The following is a 21,951-nucleotide window of genomic DNA, read 5'->3' as shown; positions in this document are numbered from 1 at the left end:
AGGCAGAAAGCCGTGTAGACGCAAACACATATCAAGCACATGTTGATTAATGTCGAGACAAAAAAGTGTTGCAGATATACTTTAGTTATACTCAGTGGAGGTCTTCTCTTTCACCGCCTCTTACTGCATATTTGTTTAATGATGGTTTGCAAGTAGTTCGAAGCATCACGGTTACTTCAGGAGCTAATTTTAAAATTGAAATTTAGTGTAGCGTCATTGTCACCCACCCCTGATATGTGGGAGGGAGGTGGGTGATATGATCAAAATGATCACTGCAATAAGTATCACATCATCACACAGTTTGACTTTAAAGTCATGTAATGAAATCATTATGTTATATTGCTCACCCCAGCCTCACTGACATCACAGGATGAAACTGAAACCTGTATTATCTCTGCATCTCTGTGTACAACATGAAATAAAAAGAGAATTATTGCGGTATATGCTTATTACATTAACTTTCTACTAACTTTATGCAATCATGAAGGAAATTCAGAAAAAAGAGGAAATTCACTGGCACATAAACAGGCACAGAAGGCACGGTGTTTCCATGTAATGGCTAGCAAACAGCTGTTTCTGTGTGGTTGGAGTCATGTGATGTTTGCACCAGTTTCACATTTGTCACCTCTTTACAAAAGAAAACTGTAGCCTAGTTTCATTCAGAAAGTTCATCTTACTTGTTTGACAGCCTCCCACAGAAAAAAGCCAAAAATGTCACATGTCCCCGTTTTTATCAATCAGCAATAACACAAAAGGATCTAAGCTCAAGTTTAACAAGTCAAAGGTCAGCAAATTCGTTTATTTTACCTTCAGAAGTCATGCCATTAATCTGCTTAGCTTTACTTCTCAAAAAGTACACAGTTTTGTTGGACGTTATGGGATATGCGTTATCTGCGTGTTCTGCTTTTACTTGTTTGTCAAACTGATTTTAAAGGTTCTTAATTGATGACGTATTGATCCTATGTTGGGTGGCATATACTCCAGCCCTGAAAATAACATGTTTTAACACTTCAGACAAGGATCACTGTCAAACCAACTAACCTTAACCTGTTTCCACAGCGAGTAATCCAAACTACGCAGTGGCATTTTAATAACTGTCCTCGTGTTGTGGATGGTCTAATCTCAAAAGTTTTCTTGGTTCAGTTTTGTCTGTTTGGTTTCAGCCAGAGACACAAAAACTCTGCCAGCTCTGCCAAATTAACTTCTTTGTGACAAGGGAGCAATGAAAAGTAACTTCTTCTTTTAGCGTGACTGAGCAGTGTCGGAAGTTTTAACTTTTAGAAATAGTTCAGTTAGAAAATGAGATATCGTCTTTAGATGGAAACAAGCTGTTAGGTTCTACCTCCGTTGAACCTTACGGGGTTTCTTTTCATGTGAAACTGTGATTGTCAGATACATCTGCTCAGAGGTTTAAGTTTTCATTTTTTGTTACTTCCCCATTTGTCAAACCACAGTCCTCTTTTTCTCTCAACAACAAAGGCTGGAAAAGATACCATTCATTTCCATGCATTTATAGTGGTAAGTATGGAAAGCCCTCAGCTTGTCCTTTTGTTTTTTGGGGGTCTTCCATGATGTTATCTGTTTTCAGCTAAGAACACACCCAGAAAATGGTAAGCCCCTTTAAAAAAAAAAAAAAAACCCAAACAAACAAAAAAAACCCCACCCACTTAAGTTACGGGAGTATCAAGCTACTGGCTCATATGCTGGGATTTTTTTTCCTCCATGCCAAACCTCATTCCACAATGCATGACATTTTATCTGAAAATATGGGAACGTTCTAGGAATGCATTGAAATCCAAAGACGCGTAAATCTGCAAAAAAGCTTTTTGTTGATAATGTAGAAGTCTTCAAAGTGCAGAGGAGTCCATGTCCACTTTGCATATTTATTGCGGCATTGAAAAGCTCATTTCCTTCCACATTTCATGCCAGTTTCGGAGGGGAGACAAAATGTCCTCACTCATATTCTGTCTCTGGCACTGCAGCAGCAGATTTGCGACTGCTTCATCTGTTTCGCTTTTTTTTTAAAAAAAAAGGCAAGCTGGGCTAGCTGAGAGGAATTTATCTGGCAAAAGCCTTACGCTAGCAGTTTTCTGAGTGTCGCGTTTCAACATTCACATGTGTCATGTGTTGTTTTGTGTAAGATTAGCTATTCATGTTAAGGATTGTAAGGAACTCATGGCGTGGGCCAAGGCTGTAGCTGCAGCATTGCAAAGCTTGCTGGTATGCAAGTTTGGGCATGAAGACTCTTGGAAAAGGTGCAGCGTTTTAGATGGGTTAGGTCACAGTCAAGGTGCTTCTCAAACGTGCTCATCATCTTCTAATGGATCTGAAATGGAACGATTGATCTGTTTTAGCCACCAAAGTGCTATCATCGTCAGCCAAAGAAATGTAATGGTATTAGTAAAGATTTAAGGTTTTGTTTAGAGCCAGTCATCATCAAGAGGTATTGTGGTTGGAAGCGAAGAATGAGGGGGCAGTTTTGATTGTTGCTCTCACTCTTTGGAGACGTACAGACACCACTGAAACTCGCACACTCTCCTACGCCTTCAGTAGCACTCAACTGTTGTGCCTGCTGGCATAATGACTGTCGGCTCAGTCATGATGAGTTTTAACCCTACACACCTAGCAACAGTAACAATCAGACCTCTTCTATAAAAAAAAGCCAAGAGAATCTCACTTCAAAAGAGTCCTCTGCTTTAACATTACATTAAAGGTTTTTGTTAAAGCAGAGTACTCCTTTTTATTTTGACAGGTGCATTTATTAGACATTCAGAAGCACTGGGTGTGCACCATCCACTATGCTGAGCCACTTTAATGCCATCTGACTCTTTCGGTGCTTCTCCTTTTTTGGTTACATTTAGTAAGCTTATTTTATTTGTCTTCATTCCATTAAGTGATTTACTGAGGTCCCTTTTATTTTGTTCTACTTAATTTTCTTTCCCACATTATTTATTTTTATTTAAAATTTTTTTTAAGGGTTTTGCACAGACTGCACTTTTCCCTGTCTTATTCCACATGACTGAATACTCTGGACTGGATTCTGGCTTTAACAGTGGAGTTTGGGAGGTCACTCTCTTGCTACATTTATATCTTCTCCCATCCACAGACATGTACGTGCTGCGGGACATAAACAAAACTCGATAATGATGAGGATAGATTGCAGCATGCACTGCAAGATTATGACTTCATTCTTTGCTAAGGATGCTGTAATCTACTATATTCCTTCTAGCATGTAGTTGTTTGTTTCTATATTAATATTCACGCTGTCACATATTATAAAACCTTTAAGGCAGCGGTCCCCAACCTTTTTTGGGCCACGGACCGGTTTATGCCCGACAATATTTTCACGGACCGGCCTTTAAGGTGTCGCGGATAAATACAACAAAATAAAACTAGTACCGGTACCGAAAAAAAAGATTTATTCATAACACACGTGAAAAGACCCAGGAAAACCGAGTTAACGATAAAAACGATAACAAAATAACGCTGAAAACCGATTAAAAACCCTGAAAACTATACATTTCACACCTGAGCCTCAACTCTCGCGGCCCGGTACCAAACGACTCACGGACCGGTCCGAGGCCCGGGGGTTGGAGACCGCTGCTTTAAGGTATGCTGCTGGCTGCTTGCCAGGTTGTTGTGAGTCTTTTTCACAGTCCTTTCGTTATCGTGTCTAGTCATTCGTTTACAGCACGGTGTTTCTTTGCCATCTCTGTTTGACCAGACACAAAGGCTCCATTAACAAGCCTAGATAGGATGGAAATATATTTTCATAAGCAGCATGTTCTTTTTTTATGAGTCCTTTACTTTGGATTCTTGATTGTTTGGAAGAATATTTAAAAACACTCTATATAGACTATAACAAGTCTATATAAATATGTGGCTGTGAATTTAGGAATCTAATCCCAAATAGCGTGTTGTTTAGAGTCATGTTTGCATACATCTGCCCAGCAGTATAGATGTGCTGATTGTGTAACTGAGTGGAGTAAAGAATATGACTGCTGCCGTTGATGTTCAGCACCTTTAACAGACAAAACTTTGTCCCATTTCTCCTTCCAGTAGCCTCAGCTTTCAGAAGTTAAAGGGCTGAAGTAATAACACCCCTGTATTTGCCATAAAATGTTGAATGGAAACCATTAAATGTGAGAATTAGAAGGCAAAGTTTGGACTGATAAAGGTCAGCCAGTGAGTCAGTCTCTTTCTGAGAAGTGAAGAACTGTTCTGACCTGATGAAATAATACTAATAATAACAGATGATGAATATATATACCACTGTACCATTTCTTGACGGTCAGATTATTGTCTGGTTTAGACACCAGGCCTGAGGTAACACTTGGACAGCACATGAATGTTTTTCTAACTATCTAGCCACATATTCTAGTTAACTGATTTCATACACACTGTTCTGTCTGAGCCATCACATATGGCTCAGGTGGTCAAGCGGGTCATATACCAATCAGTGGATTGATCCTTGGCTCCTCCTGTCCATGTGTTGAATTATCATTAGGCAAGATGCTGAACCCCCAGGTTAAACCCAAAAGAGGTTTTGGCCATGCCCCAATGGACATTCACCAGATGTCTAAACTTTAAAATTGAGGTTTAATTTGCTAAAACCTAAAATAAATAAATAAAAAAGCCTAGAAATGACAGAAAAATGTTTATACTTCTGTTAAGTAAGGCAACAGAGACCCTGTGCCTTAACTTTATTCAGCTCAGTCATGACAACCCCAGTTGCTGGTTTTTACCAATGAAAAACATGAAATTGTGCTGAAACAAACCAGCCCGACGCCTAATTGCAGCTACCACCAGGCAAACAGTTGTTCTTTTGCGCTGTCAATGTGTATGTAGAAATGTTGGATGATGTCTGATTGCACCATATCAGCTAATGTAATAACATAAGATTCAGATGTAGTGTGCGTCGTTTTCTATCGGCATGTAATTATCTTTTTTACCCTGTTTTCATTTAGAGCTACAGCCAGCATAAATACACAATGTTAATGTTACAGTCCAGGCTTGCAGTGTTGGTGTAGACAAGTCCCACATACAAATTGGCACTTGGCAGAGTTGTCCACGCTCTTAATGATGATGTGAGACGTAGTCTGTGCGAGGGTGTGAACTTTTTTCTTTTTTTCTTCTTTGAGTTCAACCCTCAAAGCTGTTCTCAGCTTAATAATGAAATAAATTACAGTTTGCGTTATTATTCATTTCTCACTCCTCATTGTACCGATGTCTCATAATATGATTCACACTTGTTCTAAGCCTTTTAGTTCTTGCATGTGTGAAATTATGGATTTTAGATTTGTGTCCATGCATATTTATTCTTTTCTGATGTGTGTGGCATGTTGCAGAGGTTAAGGACTGTTCATTAGCAAACTGTAAGAGCTCACATTTCAGTGAACAGTTTTGCACCAGTGCACTCCTGTTTATTTGCAAGTATTCTGAAGACAAATGTGTTTAAGTAGAACAGTAGAATTGCTTTTTGCATGCGTGCCTGTCAAGTTTTACGTGCATGTGTAAGGCTTGATGTTAAAAAAGAACTTATGAGGCAGTAATGTGGGTTAGTTCCTCATTTAGCCTCCAAGTCAGTGCTGGGAACAGCAGCTGTTTCTTCTGCATGCTAATTTGACAATATAAGTGCAAATCATAAAATAACTCAATGTAAAGCATATAAGGCAGTTTTGGAGTAGGGTTTGTAATTTAAAAAAAAACAGTGTCTTTATATAATAGAAGTAACAGAGAAGTAAATTCACAAGTCTTTATGACAAAAAGTAAAGCGTAATTGTGCATCTTAGGTCTTAACTCATGTTGGAAGCTCAACCATGTGACATGATCACTGGCTCACTCAAGGCTATTATCAAGATTAAATACTTTTCTGAGAATAATCACTCCTCCACTATCGTGCTTAGAGTTTTTCCTGCCTTAAATTGGAACTTGCCGTGTAAGCACCATTAGTCCAAATATAGTGAAGGCAGAGATGGGGAAAAAGACTAGTAGTATAGTTAGTACTTCGAGCCTTCGAGAAGGCTCACCAGCGCCTCTTCTTCTTGAGGACTCTGAGGAAGAACCACCTGTCCTCAGACATCCTGGTGAACTTCTATCGCTGCACCATCGAGAGCATCCTGACCAACTGTATAACAGTCTGGTACGGGAACTGCTCTGCCTCGGACCGGAAGGCGTTGCAGAGGGTCGTGAAAACTGCCCAGCGCATCGCCGGAGCACCACTTCCTGCCATAAAAGACATCTACAGGAGGCGGTGTCTGAAAAGGGCTGGGAAAATCATCAGAGACCCCAGTCACCCATCACATGGACTCTTCACCCTCCTGCCCTCTGGGAGGCGCTACAGGAGCCTCCGGACTAAGACCACCAGGTACCGGAACAGCTTCTTCCCCACAGCTGTCAGACTCCTGAACTCTGCCTCCTGACATCTGACCCACGTTAACTCATGGACTGAACATACACACACCCACAATGGACAACTGTACCCTCAAACACAATAATAACATGGACTGAACCACCACTCACAACCACTAGCACTTTATATAGCCTCTGTAGAAATTATCCACACCCTCACTTACCTTAACTGCACTACTGTATAGCTCTGTGTAAACAATCATTCTGTACATACGATAATTTTTAACCCTACAACTGTTTACAACTTGCATAGTTCCCATTTCTGTATAGCTGTATATCTCAGATTCCTGTAAAGTTATTTATTTCATATTCTGTATAGTTTTTCATATTTATATCCTGTCCATAGCCTGTACATAGCTTGTACTCACTACAGCCTGTACATACTTATAGTTATAGAATATTCACAACATACTTCATACCGTGTACATTATAACATAATAGACCCATTTCTGTAATATACTTACATATCTATATTATTGCTAATATATATTGTAATATATCTATATCACTAAGCACTTCTGGATGGATGCAAACTGCATTTCGTTGCCCTGTACCTGTGCATGTGCAATGACAATAAAGTTGAATTCTATTCTATTCTATTCTTCTTTAGTTCAGGCTACATTCACACATTCATACGGTGCTTTATTCCTTATTCTGGGGGCAACCAAGAACACTTGGAGGAATTGGTGATTGAAAGCTGTCTTCTGATTATTGCCATGCTCTTATGCTTGGTTACCTTACTTAACAAAAGTCAGCTACTGCGGCTGAGTAATCAGTCCTGTTATATTCAAGTAAAGTCAGGTTTAATTGCTGGTGCATTGTCTGTATTGAATTATCTCTACACACAAGTCCACATGGTTGCAAAAAAAATAAAATAAAAAATCAGACACATAGAGGTCAGGATGAAGCTTTACGATCTTTGTTCTGTTCTGTTTGTTTCTTGGACCCAAATGGACTTGAGCAGACCTGTGGACATGGAGACTATGACACGCCTTTTAAAACCATTTTGCACACCTGGTAGATATCACTGAACTGTATGATCAGAGACATTTGGAGGATTTATTGGCCAATAACTCACAAGGCTGAGTCTTTGAGTGGAATACAATTCAGTCAAATGATATATGCCTTGCACAGTCGATCTGAGCAGTGATGACACATATTCATTACAGTCTGCCTATTGTGCAGATAACATTATCAAGCTGTCTGCAGTCAGGAGCCAGCAGTCAACTCAGATTTCACATTTGTCTTTAGCTCATAGCTCCACTACTTGATTGGATGTAGTGGCATGGCACTCTGGTAACTCCTGCTGCTGTCAGTACTCACTATGTGCATCCATGAAGCAAATGTAAGGCTTGTGCAACTACTACTAAGTTCCTCTGGTTAGAATGCTTAAAATGGAAATGTAGAAAAAAAATTCTGGGCTTGGTACTTGCAACATTGAAGTCAACCCAGTTCAGCAAGCTTCTGCTTTTTCTCCACACAGTAAACACCAAGAACATTGTTTTTACTGCTGTGGAGGCACACAGAATTGATTTTGTTTTTCCAACCATTCCCCTGCTTCAGATATGCCAAAAATACACACTGAGTTGCTGCCAAAACACGTAGTAGATATTTTGTTTTTGTGGTTTTATATTTTATATTATACATAGACTAATGTTTCCCTTTTGTTGTCCTCTTGTTGGCCAAGTGCAGTTACCTAAACATAATTTTTATATAAGTACACAATCTTCATAGAGAGCAATAGCAATGTTGCATTTTCCATCTTGCAATAATTTGGGTTTTTATTAGCTTGTTAAAACGTGTTTCCATATGTTCACAGTCATCAGGGGATGTAAGTGCATGCACACACATGCATCTTTCAGGGAGACTTGAGCAGACTTGAAATAGTGTAATTGGAAGGACTATTATGCACAGCTGTCCTGTTGCACATCCAAAACCAAGTATAATTCCATTCGAAGTCAGCAGACTAGCTGATGAGCTCCCAAATTACAGCAATAGACTCACAGGAGCAGATGAAGTTGAACTAACTCCTACTTACAGCACATTGAGAATGCTAAGAGGTTTGCAAGCATGGGTTTCGGGTTTGACTTTTGGGTCACCTCCAAACCTCAAAATCAGGAAGAAGTACCTGAAAATCTCCTGAGGCTGACTTTAGTGTGGTGGGAACCACAGCCTTTGTGATGCATAGTAATTTGAGACACTGGATCCAGCGTGGGCAATGCCTTAACTAGAAGGTCAGCAGTTTGCTCTCTTTCTCCCTCTCTTATCTGTACCAGTAGTGCAGTCTAGGTTTTTGGGTCTTTGCCATAGTCCGATCATCCTGTCAACCTCCCTGTGCGATTTCCAGTAAATGATACTACAGAATTGCTGCCAGGTCAGAGAATGGGACTGAGGTGGATGCTGCATGGCCCAAATACAGAAAACACAACACTGGTGAGAGAGCACACAGTGGGAGTTTATTTCTCACTTCCAGAGAGAGAACGTAGACTCCACGTGAGAGCGTTGTGTAATAGTAACTATAAGTGGACAGATATAGCCTGAGCAGCTAAAATGGCATTCATTAATAATATTTAACCTGACTCTTAACTTCTGTCTTTTGTCCTGTAGTTATTTTTCAGTCCCCTCCTATATTAAAAAAATGCTCGCCTTCCATCCCACTTTCACCTTCACCAGTTCTATTAAGGTCTAATTTGTAATCAGAATAACAGACAGATACTGGCTCTTTCGGTTTTCTTATGATGGTCATGATAATAGATGACTCATGCATTTCATTTTCAGTGCAGGGGTAATGACATAAACTTGCGTGTGTGGCCAGACAGTTCTGTGTTGCAAGAGTCTTTGCATGCATATGTGCCATGGATGTCAACATGAAACCATAGTGAGGTTAATTCAAATGAATATAAATCTAGTACTGATAGAGTTGCAATATAAATTGGTAGATGATGAATTATATTTTTTATTTATTTAAGTAATAACCAGTATGACTTATTAGTATTAGACTAGTCTAAGAGTCAAGTGGCTTAAAGTCCCATTGGACGCTTAGGAAACCAATCCTTGGTTTCTGTTTAGTTTTTTTGATTTTGTTTGTTTGTTCTGATCATTGGTGGGGAACTCTGGTTAAATATCAATTTGACTTGCCAGCTATTGCTGATTGGTGACCATTGTTGATCACTGAGATCAGTGGAATCGCTAAGTTGCTGTGCAAAGCGAGTGTGGCATAAAATGAAACTCATCATCTTTCCTCATGTGGACCATGAATGAGATCAGTGGGTTTGATCAGTGGTTGTTGATCAATGGTCGTGACAATTTGCATATTAATGATCAAGAAACTGACCTCACAGCCTATTGTTTACTCAGTGGGCTACGTTCAGTCATTGTGCAAATGTAGTGTTTATAAGGTTGGGGAAACCTGCAGTCAGCTGAGAATGAAGAAGTCACTTGGATGACTGACAAAATGTTTCTCCCACTGAAAACGCTACGTCCAGATGAAGAGAATCATCCTTTTGGGATTTACTTACCTGGATGATTGCACATGCATTAAGATGCTGTGAATGAGGTTTAACAGGTAGAGAGAGTGTGCCTTGTGTGCGTCTGCAGCCCATACATGTTGCTAAAACTAGACAGTGTACCAAGAATACGCGGAGGACAGGCCTTACACTGGGGGAAACTGAACCATGATGACACCCCTTCAGAGGACCATGTGACATCACTCACATGCACATTCATCCCTGCTGGTCAATGGTCAAGTAGGGAGCAGTTAGGTGAGGCATTGAATTATTAGACCCTAGAGAGGCAAAGATGTGTCAGTACTTTCCATATCATGTGACAAACTGCTGATTATGTCATTGTGGTCATTGTCCTTTCCTCAGCGAATCTACTCCCCCTCCAGTTGTCTTTCTTGTGGTTTATTCTTGTTGTTCTGTGGAAGCAAACAGTTTTATCTTACATCTTACTTGTTTCTTATTCAGTTCCAACCTGAACAGCTGGCTTTTGATTTGTATCACTGTTTCAGTTTTTATAGAAACATATCTGCAACATGAAAGAAGGAATGCACATGGATTTGAAAGGGAGGCTTCTCGGTGCTTTAGAAAATATGCTCTGATGTCATTGCTTCTGGTTAGAGATGGACCGATCCGATATTACATATCGGTATCGGTCCGATACTGACCTAAATTACTGGATCGGATATCGGAGAAAAATAAAAAATGTAATCCGATCCATTAAATATCACGAAAGCACCTCACAAAACTTGCAACACACCGTAACTCACCTCAGGTTAGCACGTTGGAGCAGTATGCATCACGTGATAGAGCGGCTGTGGCATGCGGGACCTGTCGGTGGTCTGGATAGCATTTGGAGCTTCGCTAGCAACCCGGCATTTCATCTCCGACAAAGTTATCCCGAAAGAAGTAAAGCAAGTGTGTAAGTCCATCTCTGAATGTTTGTAAAGCATTCCTGCGTTAAGCTTAACAAGCGACTGCCTCTTCTTGCTGCTACTTCAATCATGAAACTGCTTAACGATCAGCTGATCGGCTTTTCTGTCGCGAGTCCGTGTCTCTTGTTTGCTTTTGGCCCACTTTGCACCAGAAAGAGGAAACCAGCGGCTGAACAACAGCAGCACGTTTAAGCTTGATCAGCTATTGTTAGAATGTATTTAATATTACTTTCTACACCAGGATCTTTTTCTACGTAGCTGACGGCTGGTAACTGTGCAGGGGCGGATCTAGCAAAGTTTAGCCAGGGGGGCCGATAGGGCATTAACAGGGAAAAGGGGGCACAAAGACATACTTTTCTTTCTTATTCTCATTTAAAATGTCTAGCTTTTAATAAATAATTATCTGACAGCCAAAGTTTTAATTTGATGCAAAATGAATAGAAGTCCATTACTGTATATAGTGACTATTAAGTCTAATATACCCTAGTAAGCTATAGTACTTTTTCCTTTGGGAAGGTACCATCTGTGCAGTCTGCAATTTTGTTGAAGAAAGATGTTGAATCTATTTAATATTTCTTGAAAAATAATTGATTTCTGTGCATTTTTTTTTCACACTGCATCAAATTAAGGTTGATTACGGCGATTAAGCATCATGAGGTGGAGCGTGAGGGGTGGTTCCCTATTTTTTATTTATTTATTTTTGTTGTTGCTGGGAGTTGGAACCCTATTAGTTAGGTTGCTTAATATTTATGCTAAGTACTCTTTAAAATACCAGAATAGGGAGGATGGTGTAGGTTTAAGTTTATTAGATTGATCAGTATTGCTGTACTATGAAATATTTTTTTTTGCATACAGGTATAACAGAATAGCTTTAGTGTAGTTGTTGTTTTAAACTTGAGTATGAACTTATACAAAATGCAGCAAGATATTTAAAAAACAGTTTTGTTGATTAAAAAACACTATATCGGATTCATATCGGTATCGGCAGATATCCAAATTTATGATATCGGTATCGGTATCGGACATAAAAAAGTGGTATCGTGCCATCTCTACTTCTGGTTGAGGTAAAGGCTTTCACACAGCTAGAGAAGATCATAGGGTTTCATAACGTGACTAAATTAGTTTCATATATGATCTTTTTTTTTCTCACATGGTCACATTCATATGACTTTGTTAGCGTTCCTGGTGCTCTCTGACAGGCAGAGAGCACAATAACCATGGTGTTAACCAATCTATTTCTAGTAATACACCAGTTAAAATAAATTTTGATAAATCATCAAAAATGGCATATTGGTTGATGTCTTCATAGATAGATCTTCACATTTGACTTTTACTTTCATGCTCATTAACCTTCCTTTTCTATGGGAATAAAGGCAGAATAGAACCAGCTGGCAGCCAGTTGGGTCAAGTCCCCTCGAGTTGTGCTCATTGACAAAGACTCATTCAGACTGATGACAACATGCTGGCAATCTGTTTGCATTTGCATGAAGTTACAGCAGAAGAACAAACAAGAATGCCTTTTGACATTTTGTTGAACAGGATCCGGACTTGTTTTCTTTGTTTTCCAAATTTCTTTAAAAAAAAAAAAATTTGACCAACTTGAAAAGTTGGATGCCAGGATCCTTTTCTTGCTGTTGATTTCAGCTGTCATACCAACATTTCTTAACAATTGACACGGCTGTGTTATGTTCTGTTATCATAACAGAAGCTAAAATACATCTTTGTTAAATTAGCTTAAAATGATGCTCAATTGTAAAATAATGCATGTAGAGTTGCAACATAAAGTGGTGGATAATGCATTATACTTGTATTAGAGTTAGACTAGTCTAAGGCTGACGTGGCTTAAAGTCCCACTGAAGTGGCTTAAAGGACGCTTAGGAAACAAATCCTTGGTTTCTGTTTCGTTTTTTCATTTTGGTTTTTTGTGTATTTGTTTGTTTTTATATCACTATTTTTATATCACAGAGACACATCATTATAATTGAAGTTCAAGTAAATCTGCTCTCTCTGTGTGAAAGGTCCAGGGTTCAAAAAATGTTGTCAAGTGAGCTTTCAAAATGAGTGTGAAGGGTGAGTGATAGTTTCAGATTTAAAAAAATACAAATGGAGTAAAAATAAACACAAAAATTAATTGGATAACAGTTATTATTACCTTGGCAGCAAGTAAAGTGTATGTGGGGGGGAAACATTGCAAAAATTAATACAATTCTTGTGTTTCTATTCTTTATATGTCGCTGTTATCCTTCTACAATCTGTACCCATATGTTTTCTAGTATGGACCCTAACAACTGCCTGCATACATTGATAAACTTGGTTAGACCCGAGTACTCCATCCATTAGCTAAATTCCTAGCTATTTCATTATCTGAGTGATTTCCAGCCCCTGCCCACTACTCTACTGAACCAGAGGCTGGATTGCCAGTAACCTCTTCTGTCTCTGGAGGGCTGAACCAGGCATTCTGTCTAAGCTTCAAATATTTAGCACACCTAATTGAGATCCGTGTTGAAATGTACACTCGTAATAACATAAAGGTATTTTAGAAATGGTGTTTTTTGTTTGTATGTGGACAGAGTAAGTGTTGCCTACACTATGGTTAGCCCTGCGCAGCCATTCCTCAGCTCTGTAGTGGAAACTAGGCCGAGCTGGTGTCAGGTTTCCATGTTGCAGCCGTTCCTGTCCCAGACACTCAGGGACTCGCATTGATTTTATAAACCACAACTCCAGGACAGCATTCAGGGCTCTGAACACCATAATGACATAATGGATGTTTTGGCCAAGCCAAGCAAAATGACATTATGTTCAGTGTGGTGTTTTATGTCTGCAATGCCTTGAATTTCTCTGGAAATGCACTGTGTAATGCTATGTGAAACACTCTGAGCTCCAGGAATAGACTGGCTGCTTGCTACACCATTAACTGAGATTTGTAAAGACAGGGAGACAAAGATAAGTAAGTTTGACGGTATAATTCAGTCCCTGTGTAGACAATAATGAGTCCTATTTCACCAGCTCCGTTCCATCAACTTGGCTAACGAAGTTGAGGATATGTCATTTGTGTCATCCGCGCAATGCAATTCAATAAATACGATTTGTTGTTAGTAAACACTGACAGTGAGACAAAGTGATATTAAAAGGAGTCATCCTGTTGGTCCTTTGAGTATTTTTCTACAGTGTGGTGTGGAGCTTTATTGATATAAGCACATAATCTCCACAGCTTACATTAACAGAAACTGTAAGTAGTGTAAATGGTTGAAGCGGCAGCTCAAAGTGACTTTCACGTTTGTTTGTTTTTGTCTGAACTAAAGTCAGAAATCAGAAATGATTCACTTTGAGACTGGCAGAAACAGCACTGCATGATTGAAAACTTTATATTGCTATTGCTTAGTCTTAATTCACATTATTTAAATTGTAAAAAAGTGTTAATTGTAGTTTGTTTTGTTTGTTTTTACATATAAAACTGAGATTGACATTTTAGAACTTGAAAATTAACTAAAGTGCATTGATTTGAAAATATCAAGTTTCTAATTATTTAGCTGTGTGTGCTGCTCTTACAACTGACAAAATTGCAATTGCATTATAAAAATATAAATACAGGTATTTGTTTTATTCTTTAATGCATGCATTAGTAGGAGAAGCTTAAGCTATTAGATCACCATTATTACATTCAATCAATAAAATAAGCTGAGAAAACAATAGCGATTACTCACCACCTCGAATGTATCATGATTAACGGAGACTATTGATCACCGTTATGTGACATCATTGTTTATCAGCTGCTTTTTCATTCGAAGTCAAAGATCTTTAATTCTTTTAGAGTCTCCTTATTGAGCAGAGTCACAGTATGACTGATTTTCTTGTGTGGTGGAGCTATCCCTCTAACTGTTTAAAAATCAATGAGCAGGGCTGCCTGTGGTCTCATAATTACATCATTTTTGCATCACTTAGTTAAAATATTTAGGTATTTAATTGTCCAAACTTTTCACTAGTGCTGTATTTCCATTTCTTTTTTCGCATTCAGTTGTTTTTGATAAATAACTCATTCATGATGTTGTATATTTCCAGAAAAGATATACACTCAACAAAAATATAAACGCAACACCTTTGTTACTGCTCCCATTCCCCATGGGATGGACGTAGAGACCTAAAATTCATTCCAGATACACAATATAACCATCCCTCCCAAACAGTGGTCACAAATCAGTCCAAATGTGTGGTAGTGGGCACATCTGCCATATTGAGATAATCCATCCCACCTCACAGGTGTGCCACATCAGGATGCTGATCTGACATCATGAGTAGTGCACAGGTGTACCTCAGACTGCCCACAACAAAAGGCCACCCTGGAATGTGCAGTTTTTTGCGCTATTGGGGGTCTGGGGACCCAGAACCGGTCAGTATCTGGTGTGACCACCATTTGCCTCATGCAGTGCAACACATCGTCGCATGGAGTCTATCAGATTGTTAATTGTGGCCTGTGGAATGTTGGTCCACTCCACTTCAATGGCTGTGCGAGGTTGTTGGATAGTCGTGGGAACTGGTACACGCTGTCGTATACGCCGGTCAAGCACATCCCGAACATGCTCAATGGGTGACATGTCCGGTGAGTATGCTGGCCATGCAAGAACTGGGACATTCTCAGCTGCCATCTGCCCTGAACAATGTGAACAATGATTCATCCGTGAAGAGCACACCTCTCCAACGTGCCAGACGCCATCGGATGTGAGCATTTGCCCACACAAGTCTGTTACGGCGACGAGCTGGAGTCAGGTCAAGACCCCGATGAGGACGACGGGCATGCAGTTGAGCGTCCTTGAGACGGTTTCTGACAGTTTGTGCAGAAATTGTTTGGTTGTGCAAACCAATTGTTCCAGCAGCTGTCTGGGTGGCTGGTCTCAGACGATCTTGGAGGTGAACCTGCTGGATGTGGAGGTCCTGGGCTGGTGTGGTTACACGAGGTCTGCGGTTGTGAGGCCGGTTGGATGTGCTGCCATATTCTCTGAAACGCCTGTGGAGACGGCTTATGGTTGAGAAATGAACATTCAATGCACGGGCGACAGATCTGGTTGACATTCCTGCTGTCAGCATGCCAATTGCACGCTCCCTCATTGCTTGTGGCATCTGTGGCATTTTGTTGTGAGACAAAACTGCACATTCCAGGGTGGCCTTTTGTTGTGGGCAGTCTGAGGTACACCTGTGCACTACTCATGATGTCAGATCAGCATCCTGATGTGGCACACCTGTGAGGTGGGATGGATTATCTCAATATGGCAGATGTGCCCACTACCACACATTTGGACTGATTTGTGACCACTGTTTGGGAGGGATGGTTATATTGTGTATCTGGAATGAATTTTAGGTCTCTACGTCCATCCCATGGGGAATGGGAGCAGTAACAAAGGTGTTGCGTTTATATTTTTGTTGAGTGTAGTATCACATGTATCACCTTCTTACAAAGAGATTTTACTAATAAAATGAATATTTATAACTATAAACTTAAACAAATATATTGCTTTATTTGATGTTTTGGCTAAATACATGTAATTGAAACACTCGGGAGATGTATCATTCTGCCCTGTTTTCCTCATCCTTTAAAATTTCATAAGCATAAGTGACCTGAACACTTTGATGTAAGAGAAGGTTTCTCTTCTTAATACAGCACAATTTCTGTGCAAAGCCTTAAAGAATCACTTAAGAAATTGCCTTGAATCAAAAAGCAAGGAAAGCAAAAGCAAAGAAAGTTGGCAGTGTTTTTTTTCCCCTTTTAGTAGCAGATGGAACTGGAAGGGAGCCAGTTGCTGTTAGAGGCTGATTGTTTGGATAGACTGTAATGGTTTCCTTTTTTCGGTTATTGTTGGCTGTAGGAAGGAAGGCATTAGGTCCACTGCCACAGCAGAGACCTGATATAAATGCAAACAAAAGCATTTCATTTTCTAAATATGACATTTTTATTCTCTTTCTTTATGTGTCCTTCTTCTTTCTTTTTCTTCTTGACCTTACCTGGGAGGGAAAAAAATAAAAAAAAATATATTATGCATGCTCATAAATCCAGTTTAAATAAAGACTCTGCTAGAGCATTCAATATTCTTTCGATATATTTCAGTACAACATTTTGTAAGTAAGCATTAATCACTATATTTATGAACAGTAATACTGAAGCCTACAGTACTGTGCCACACCTCATTATTTTATATTTTACTTCCAAGGAGCCTGACTTTCTAATTATTTTTATTTTATTTTTTATTTTTGAAGTGTTCCCCAGACTTTCTTGAAGTTTTCAGAGATTTTCTGTGGACTTTGGCTGCTTTTACATTCATTGCCAGTCCAGTCTTGTACTATTTTTGGAGCAACCTGGGTTTGTTTTTTTAATTGCACTACTTAACACTGACCTATGAATAATTCAAACATAAAAAATGAATATGCTGAGGAGGTAAGGAGAGAGGCTAACCATTAATGTCTGCAGCTATCTGTAAAACATGGTGGATACTCTGGCATGGTTTGTGGCTACATTTCAGCCAGTGGTGTTGTGGATGTTGTCAAAATTGATGGAATTATGAACACCTTCATTTTTCAACATGACAATGATCCCAAACACACTGCCAATGCAGTAAAAGCAGACCTGGACAGACAAAAACAGTGGAGCAGTATCAGTCATGGATTAGCCTCTCCCAGAGTCCGGACTTCAACGTGTTTGTCTTACACTGTATTTCCATTTATGTTTTAACCTGCCAGTAAATCTCTGCGCCTACTGGAGGTTTGATGTATGGAGACTCACCGTAGACATGCATATATGCAGATTATCAAATAATAATACAAACTTTGTTTTGTCATGATTTTTTCAGCTCCAGCACTCTGACAGGATGGCATCACACGAAGGGGAGGAGCCTCCTCCGTACCAGGGCCGAACAGATAGTCGTTTAAAGAGCAAGAAGCCACCCAGCCTTGTAATAGCCATCCCTCCACCAGAAGCAGTGATGTCCCAGGTAGGCTGGTTGTGTTTTTTTTTTTTTACCTGACCCTGTCCTTCACTGCTTGGTATCATGCAACAGTTATTTAAATGTGTTGTCACATAACACGTAGGGTTGACATGGACCCTAACTCTGAAAATATAGACTGACTCATGAGCAGGTCTGTGCTTCTGTTGTCTCTGAAGTTTGCTGCTCTCTGTGGATTTAACACAATGAATTCTACAAGATATTAGTACATGCTAAATGAACTATCATGGATGCCTTCCGGTGGCTAGCCACTAAAAAACCGAAGTAAAAGTGTAATTTGCTAAGTGATACTGAAGAGCGTTACTGGCTGAAATCCAAATTGATGACTACTACATCTGAGCTGACGTTGATCACGGACACTACAGTCTGTCCTGCACTAGGTTAACATGGTCTACAATACTGCAAACTACCCACAAAGTGTGGTGATTTTCTTATTAGCACAGACTGGCAAACATAATACTGATATACTCTTTATGTTGTCAAAGGGTTTAAAAGGTTTTTTTTTCTCTCAATTATACAATTTTAAAATAACTTGTTTTTTCTCCCCAGAAAAATGTGTGAAAATATTTACAAATGTCTTCTCTACTCTACCATTATTTAGCTTTTGTTTTCTTGTGCTACTACTACTAGTGGCCTGTCAAGCTCCATACTCTCTCACATCACATGTAATGTAGCGAAATCTAAAAAGTGACCTGTAAAATAACTCATTGTGAATCACTCACTCCTGCGTATAGCACAAAGTTCTTCATTTAAACGGAGATAAGCAAAGATCAGCTCAATGAACACAGAATTAAAACAGAGCCAAAAAAAGCCCAAGTGTTGTGATTGTTACTGAACAAATTTCTTCAAAGAAAGGCTTTTTATTCATTTTGTGTTAGTAAAGAGCACATTCCTCTCAATCTGCTTCATAAACATGGTCCAAAAAACATGTCTGGATATTTTGTGGGTAGCTCACATGGAGGTTCAGATCAATTTTCGGTTTCACTCACTGTGCGATTATGAAAATTAATGGATGGATTAATGGGCTGATGGACTACTTCATAAATGGTTTGTAATAATCATTTGACTCAGGATGCACAGTAGAAGAAAATAAACGATTATGGGCAGTACTTTACTTTTAAGAGTTTACAACACATTAAAGCAGCACAGTGTTCCTCGATGCCTCTGTAATTGCCACTTGCTCTCGCAAGCAGGCTGTTGGCACAACTATCTGGCAGTTTGTGTAGCCCATATATTTGTAACGGCGGGCCTCATGCTAGCAACACAAACAAAGGCATTTTAGCTACACAAATTAGTTGGTGCTCAGAGTTCAACTGAGCATGTCACATTTAAACTGTTCTAAAAGGCAAGCAGTGTAATAAACATGTAAATTTGTGCTGTGGCTTTGCACTGCAGGTATTTATGCTACTAGCTTTTCCATTACAAAGACAATTTTAGATCATCCTAAATTTGGTACTGATTTGCTGCATCATGTGCCATAGTTAATACTTAATCAGGATGTGTGAGGCAGTGTTATTATTCTGAACTAAAACTGAAAACAAAAACTACATATGAAAAGCATTTTAGTTAAGTAGAGTAATAACAACTAGATCTTAAGAAAAAATGATTACAGAGGAAGTCTTATACGTTTTTGTCATTGGAGTCAGTCAATGTTACCATTGGAGCCTGCTCAACAAGGCTTTGTTTCAGAAGGTGTGTGTGTGTGTGTTTTTTTTTTTTTTGTTTGTTTGTTTTTTTTTGGGGGGGGGGGGGGGGGTTATTGGAGCTAGAAACGGGGAGTTTAATGCCTTTTTAAATTGTTGATGTTAAAAATTGTCACGTGGGGCACAAACATTTTTGGAGCATTGAACTGAATAACATTTAAGAGCCACTGGTGTAAAAGAGGGCATTTGTCCTCACTCCTCTGGAAGGAGATTGAGCATGGCCTAATTATGAAGGTACTTGCAACCTGATCGTTTGACAGGCTTTCCCCCTGCACAGGCAATATTATTTAGTTTTTATAGCTTATATATTTTATAGCAGCAAAGATTTCTGATGACAACATTTTCTTCGCTTCCTTTCTTCTGGTCAGCCACCACGACAATCCCTGAAAAAAAACCCAAGTGCTCAAGCGACCGGTTCTGTGTCAGAGAGCGTCGATGGACATAGAGATGGAGAATTTTCAGCAAGAGAAAGACGGGAGAAGTTTAGCAGACAAACATCGCTCTCACAAAGCATCCGAAAGTAAGCTCTGCTGCTGCTTCTGCTGTTGTTTTTGTCTCAGAGTCAAGTGTGACTCCACCTACAGTGGAGGCATAAGTAGCTTTGGGAGACAGAAAAAAATCAAATGTATGTAAGCATTCTCCCCTAAAGTGTATTTCAAAGAAGTCTGGGTGTTGTTCCCTGCAGTTCATTCACCTAAAACTATCAAGCACACACAATTCATTCATCCAGAAATCTCCTCTTCATAATCCTAATCCTAATTGCAGTCATTTAATTACTCCCATTTATCAACTACATGTCCTAATAGTCCAGTCATTGAGCGTGCAGCAAGCGTCAAGACATTTAATGTTTGGTAATAAAGTGCACTAATGTCTTTAAGAGTGCACAGTACGTGACTTTTGACTTCCCTTATATGAAAGTTATCCAAGCTACATCAGCTTGAACAAAGCTGCATTGTGTAATTTAGTGTCAAAATGTAACTGTTTATTTTTTTCTTTTGTGGTAGTATCTACTCTCTTCATATAAGGTGAAAAACAAGACTCGGATGTTTCGTTTCATTTCTTGTTTATGTAGCTTTTAAGAATAGGTATATGCTAAACATTTCAGGTCATTTTTGTGAATATCTTCTTTTAGCTGAACAATCTTTCTGTCCCTCCAGGAGTACAGCCCAGTGGTTCGGTGTGGGCGAAGACTGTGAGACTAATCAGCAGGTCTGGCACCGGAAGAGCCTGCGCCACTGCAGCCAGCGCTATGGCAAGCTGAAGCCCCAGTACAGAGAGCCCGAGACGGCCACCAGCATCGACCAGAGCCTGGATTCACCAGCTGCCCACAGGATGCCCAGGGTATAATACCGTCATACAAAGACAGCGTCACTTAGTGTGTTATCCTACTGTTAGGATGCTACAGTTTTATTTAAATGTCTACCTTATCGGTAATTTTAACTTGAGTGGAGAACATCATCCAGGAAACATGATGCACTTTCTGTTTAATATTCTGATACTTTTGTAAGAAAAGAAAAACTTTTTGTTCTGAAGGAAACTAAACAGAATGACACACAGCAGGCTCCATGTGTAGCTACTAAGACTTTCCATTTCTAAACTGCCAAGAAGCTCAACTTTTTTTCTTTGTTCTCCACCTGCATTTTTTCACTTGATGAAGTGGAGAGATTTCTCAAGAAGACACTATATTAAAGTGCTGCATAGTTACAGACGTGGACCATCTGTGCTGCAGACGAATCATGTCTCTCTTTCAGTCTGTGCCAGACAGTTCTGCTCCACTCATCCAATATTTTGTTCATCTTTTTGTTCTCTGTCCTCATCTACACACACCTACCATCATTCCCTCTTTGCTACATATATGTACGTTTACACAAACACATAAAGCAGTTCTCTCTCTCCCAGTGTCAGCACTGTGAAGTTTGTAAGTTATAAATATGATCCTGTCATGCTCACCCACAGAGTGCTTCTTCTTCAACGTCGGCACAGTAGGAATATGTAAAGATGCTTACCAGTTCAAATTCACGTGACTGTCACAGTGAAGTATTTTTATCAGGCTGACCCTAATCTCTCTTTCTGCTAGATTGTGGACCCCCTGGCACGAGGGCGAGCCTTCCGCTGCCAGGATGAGTTGGACAGCCGCTCTCCAAGAACACCTCAAACAGCTCAAGGGGGTCCGGTCACACCAGGCGTCGCTTCACTCATCTCCTTCACCAGCCAGCGCTCCGGGTACAGTCGCTTCCCCAAACGAAAGCGAGAGTCCGTCGCGCGCATGAGCATCAGAGCTGCGTCCAACCTGTTGAGGGTGGGTGGAAATGAAAAGCAGAGTGGCAAGAGCACTGGTTCGAATCCCGGCCTTTAATGTTTCCTCTGTGTTTGCATGCTTTTTAGCCATCCCTTTGAGTAAAATGACAGTAAA

The 21,951-nt window shown here is 39.7% G+C and overlaps 1 protein-coding gene across 2 annotated transcripts in view; it reads left to right on the top strand.

The window, feature by feature from the left end:
• The window catches only part of LOC146708053 (inactive rhomboid protein 2-like), a 38,070-nt gene that overhangs the window by 2,740 nt on the left and 13,379 nt on the right, over nucleotides 1-21,951 (top strand). For both annotated transcript variants that reach the window (XM_085459771.1, XM_085459770.1), the window contains exons 2-5: nucleotides 17,683-17,823; nucleotides 19,907-20,058; nucleotides 20,696-20,879; nucleotides 21,616-21,837. In XM_085459771.1, coding sequence (XP_085315897.1) covers nucleotides 17,701-17,823; nucleotides 19,907-20,058; nucleotides 20,696-20,879; nucleotides 21,616-21,837 — 681 coding nt within the window. In that variant the 5' untranslated portion in view covers nucleotides 17,683-17,700. The remainder of the gene's footprint in view (nucleotides 1-17,682; nucleotides 17,824-19,906; nucleotides 20,059-20,695; nucleotides 20,880-21,615; nucleotides 21,838-21,951) is intronic.

This window comes from Copadichromis virginalis, linkage group LG6 (genome assembly GCF_057382275.1).
Source record: "Copadichromis virginalis isolate Kocher_CV1m ecotype Utaka linkage group LG6, C_Virginalis_male_GT1.1, whole genome shotgun sequence".
Lineage (NCBI taxonomy): Eukaryota > Metazoa > Chordata > Actinopteri > Cichliformes > Cichlidae > Copadichromis > Copadichromis virginalis.
This window is presented reverse-complemented; position numbering and strand designations above follow the sequence as displayed.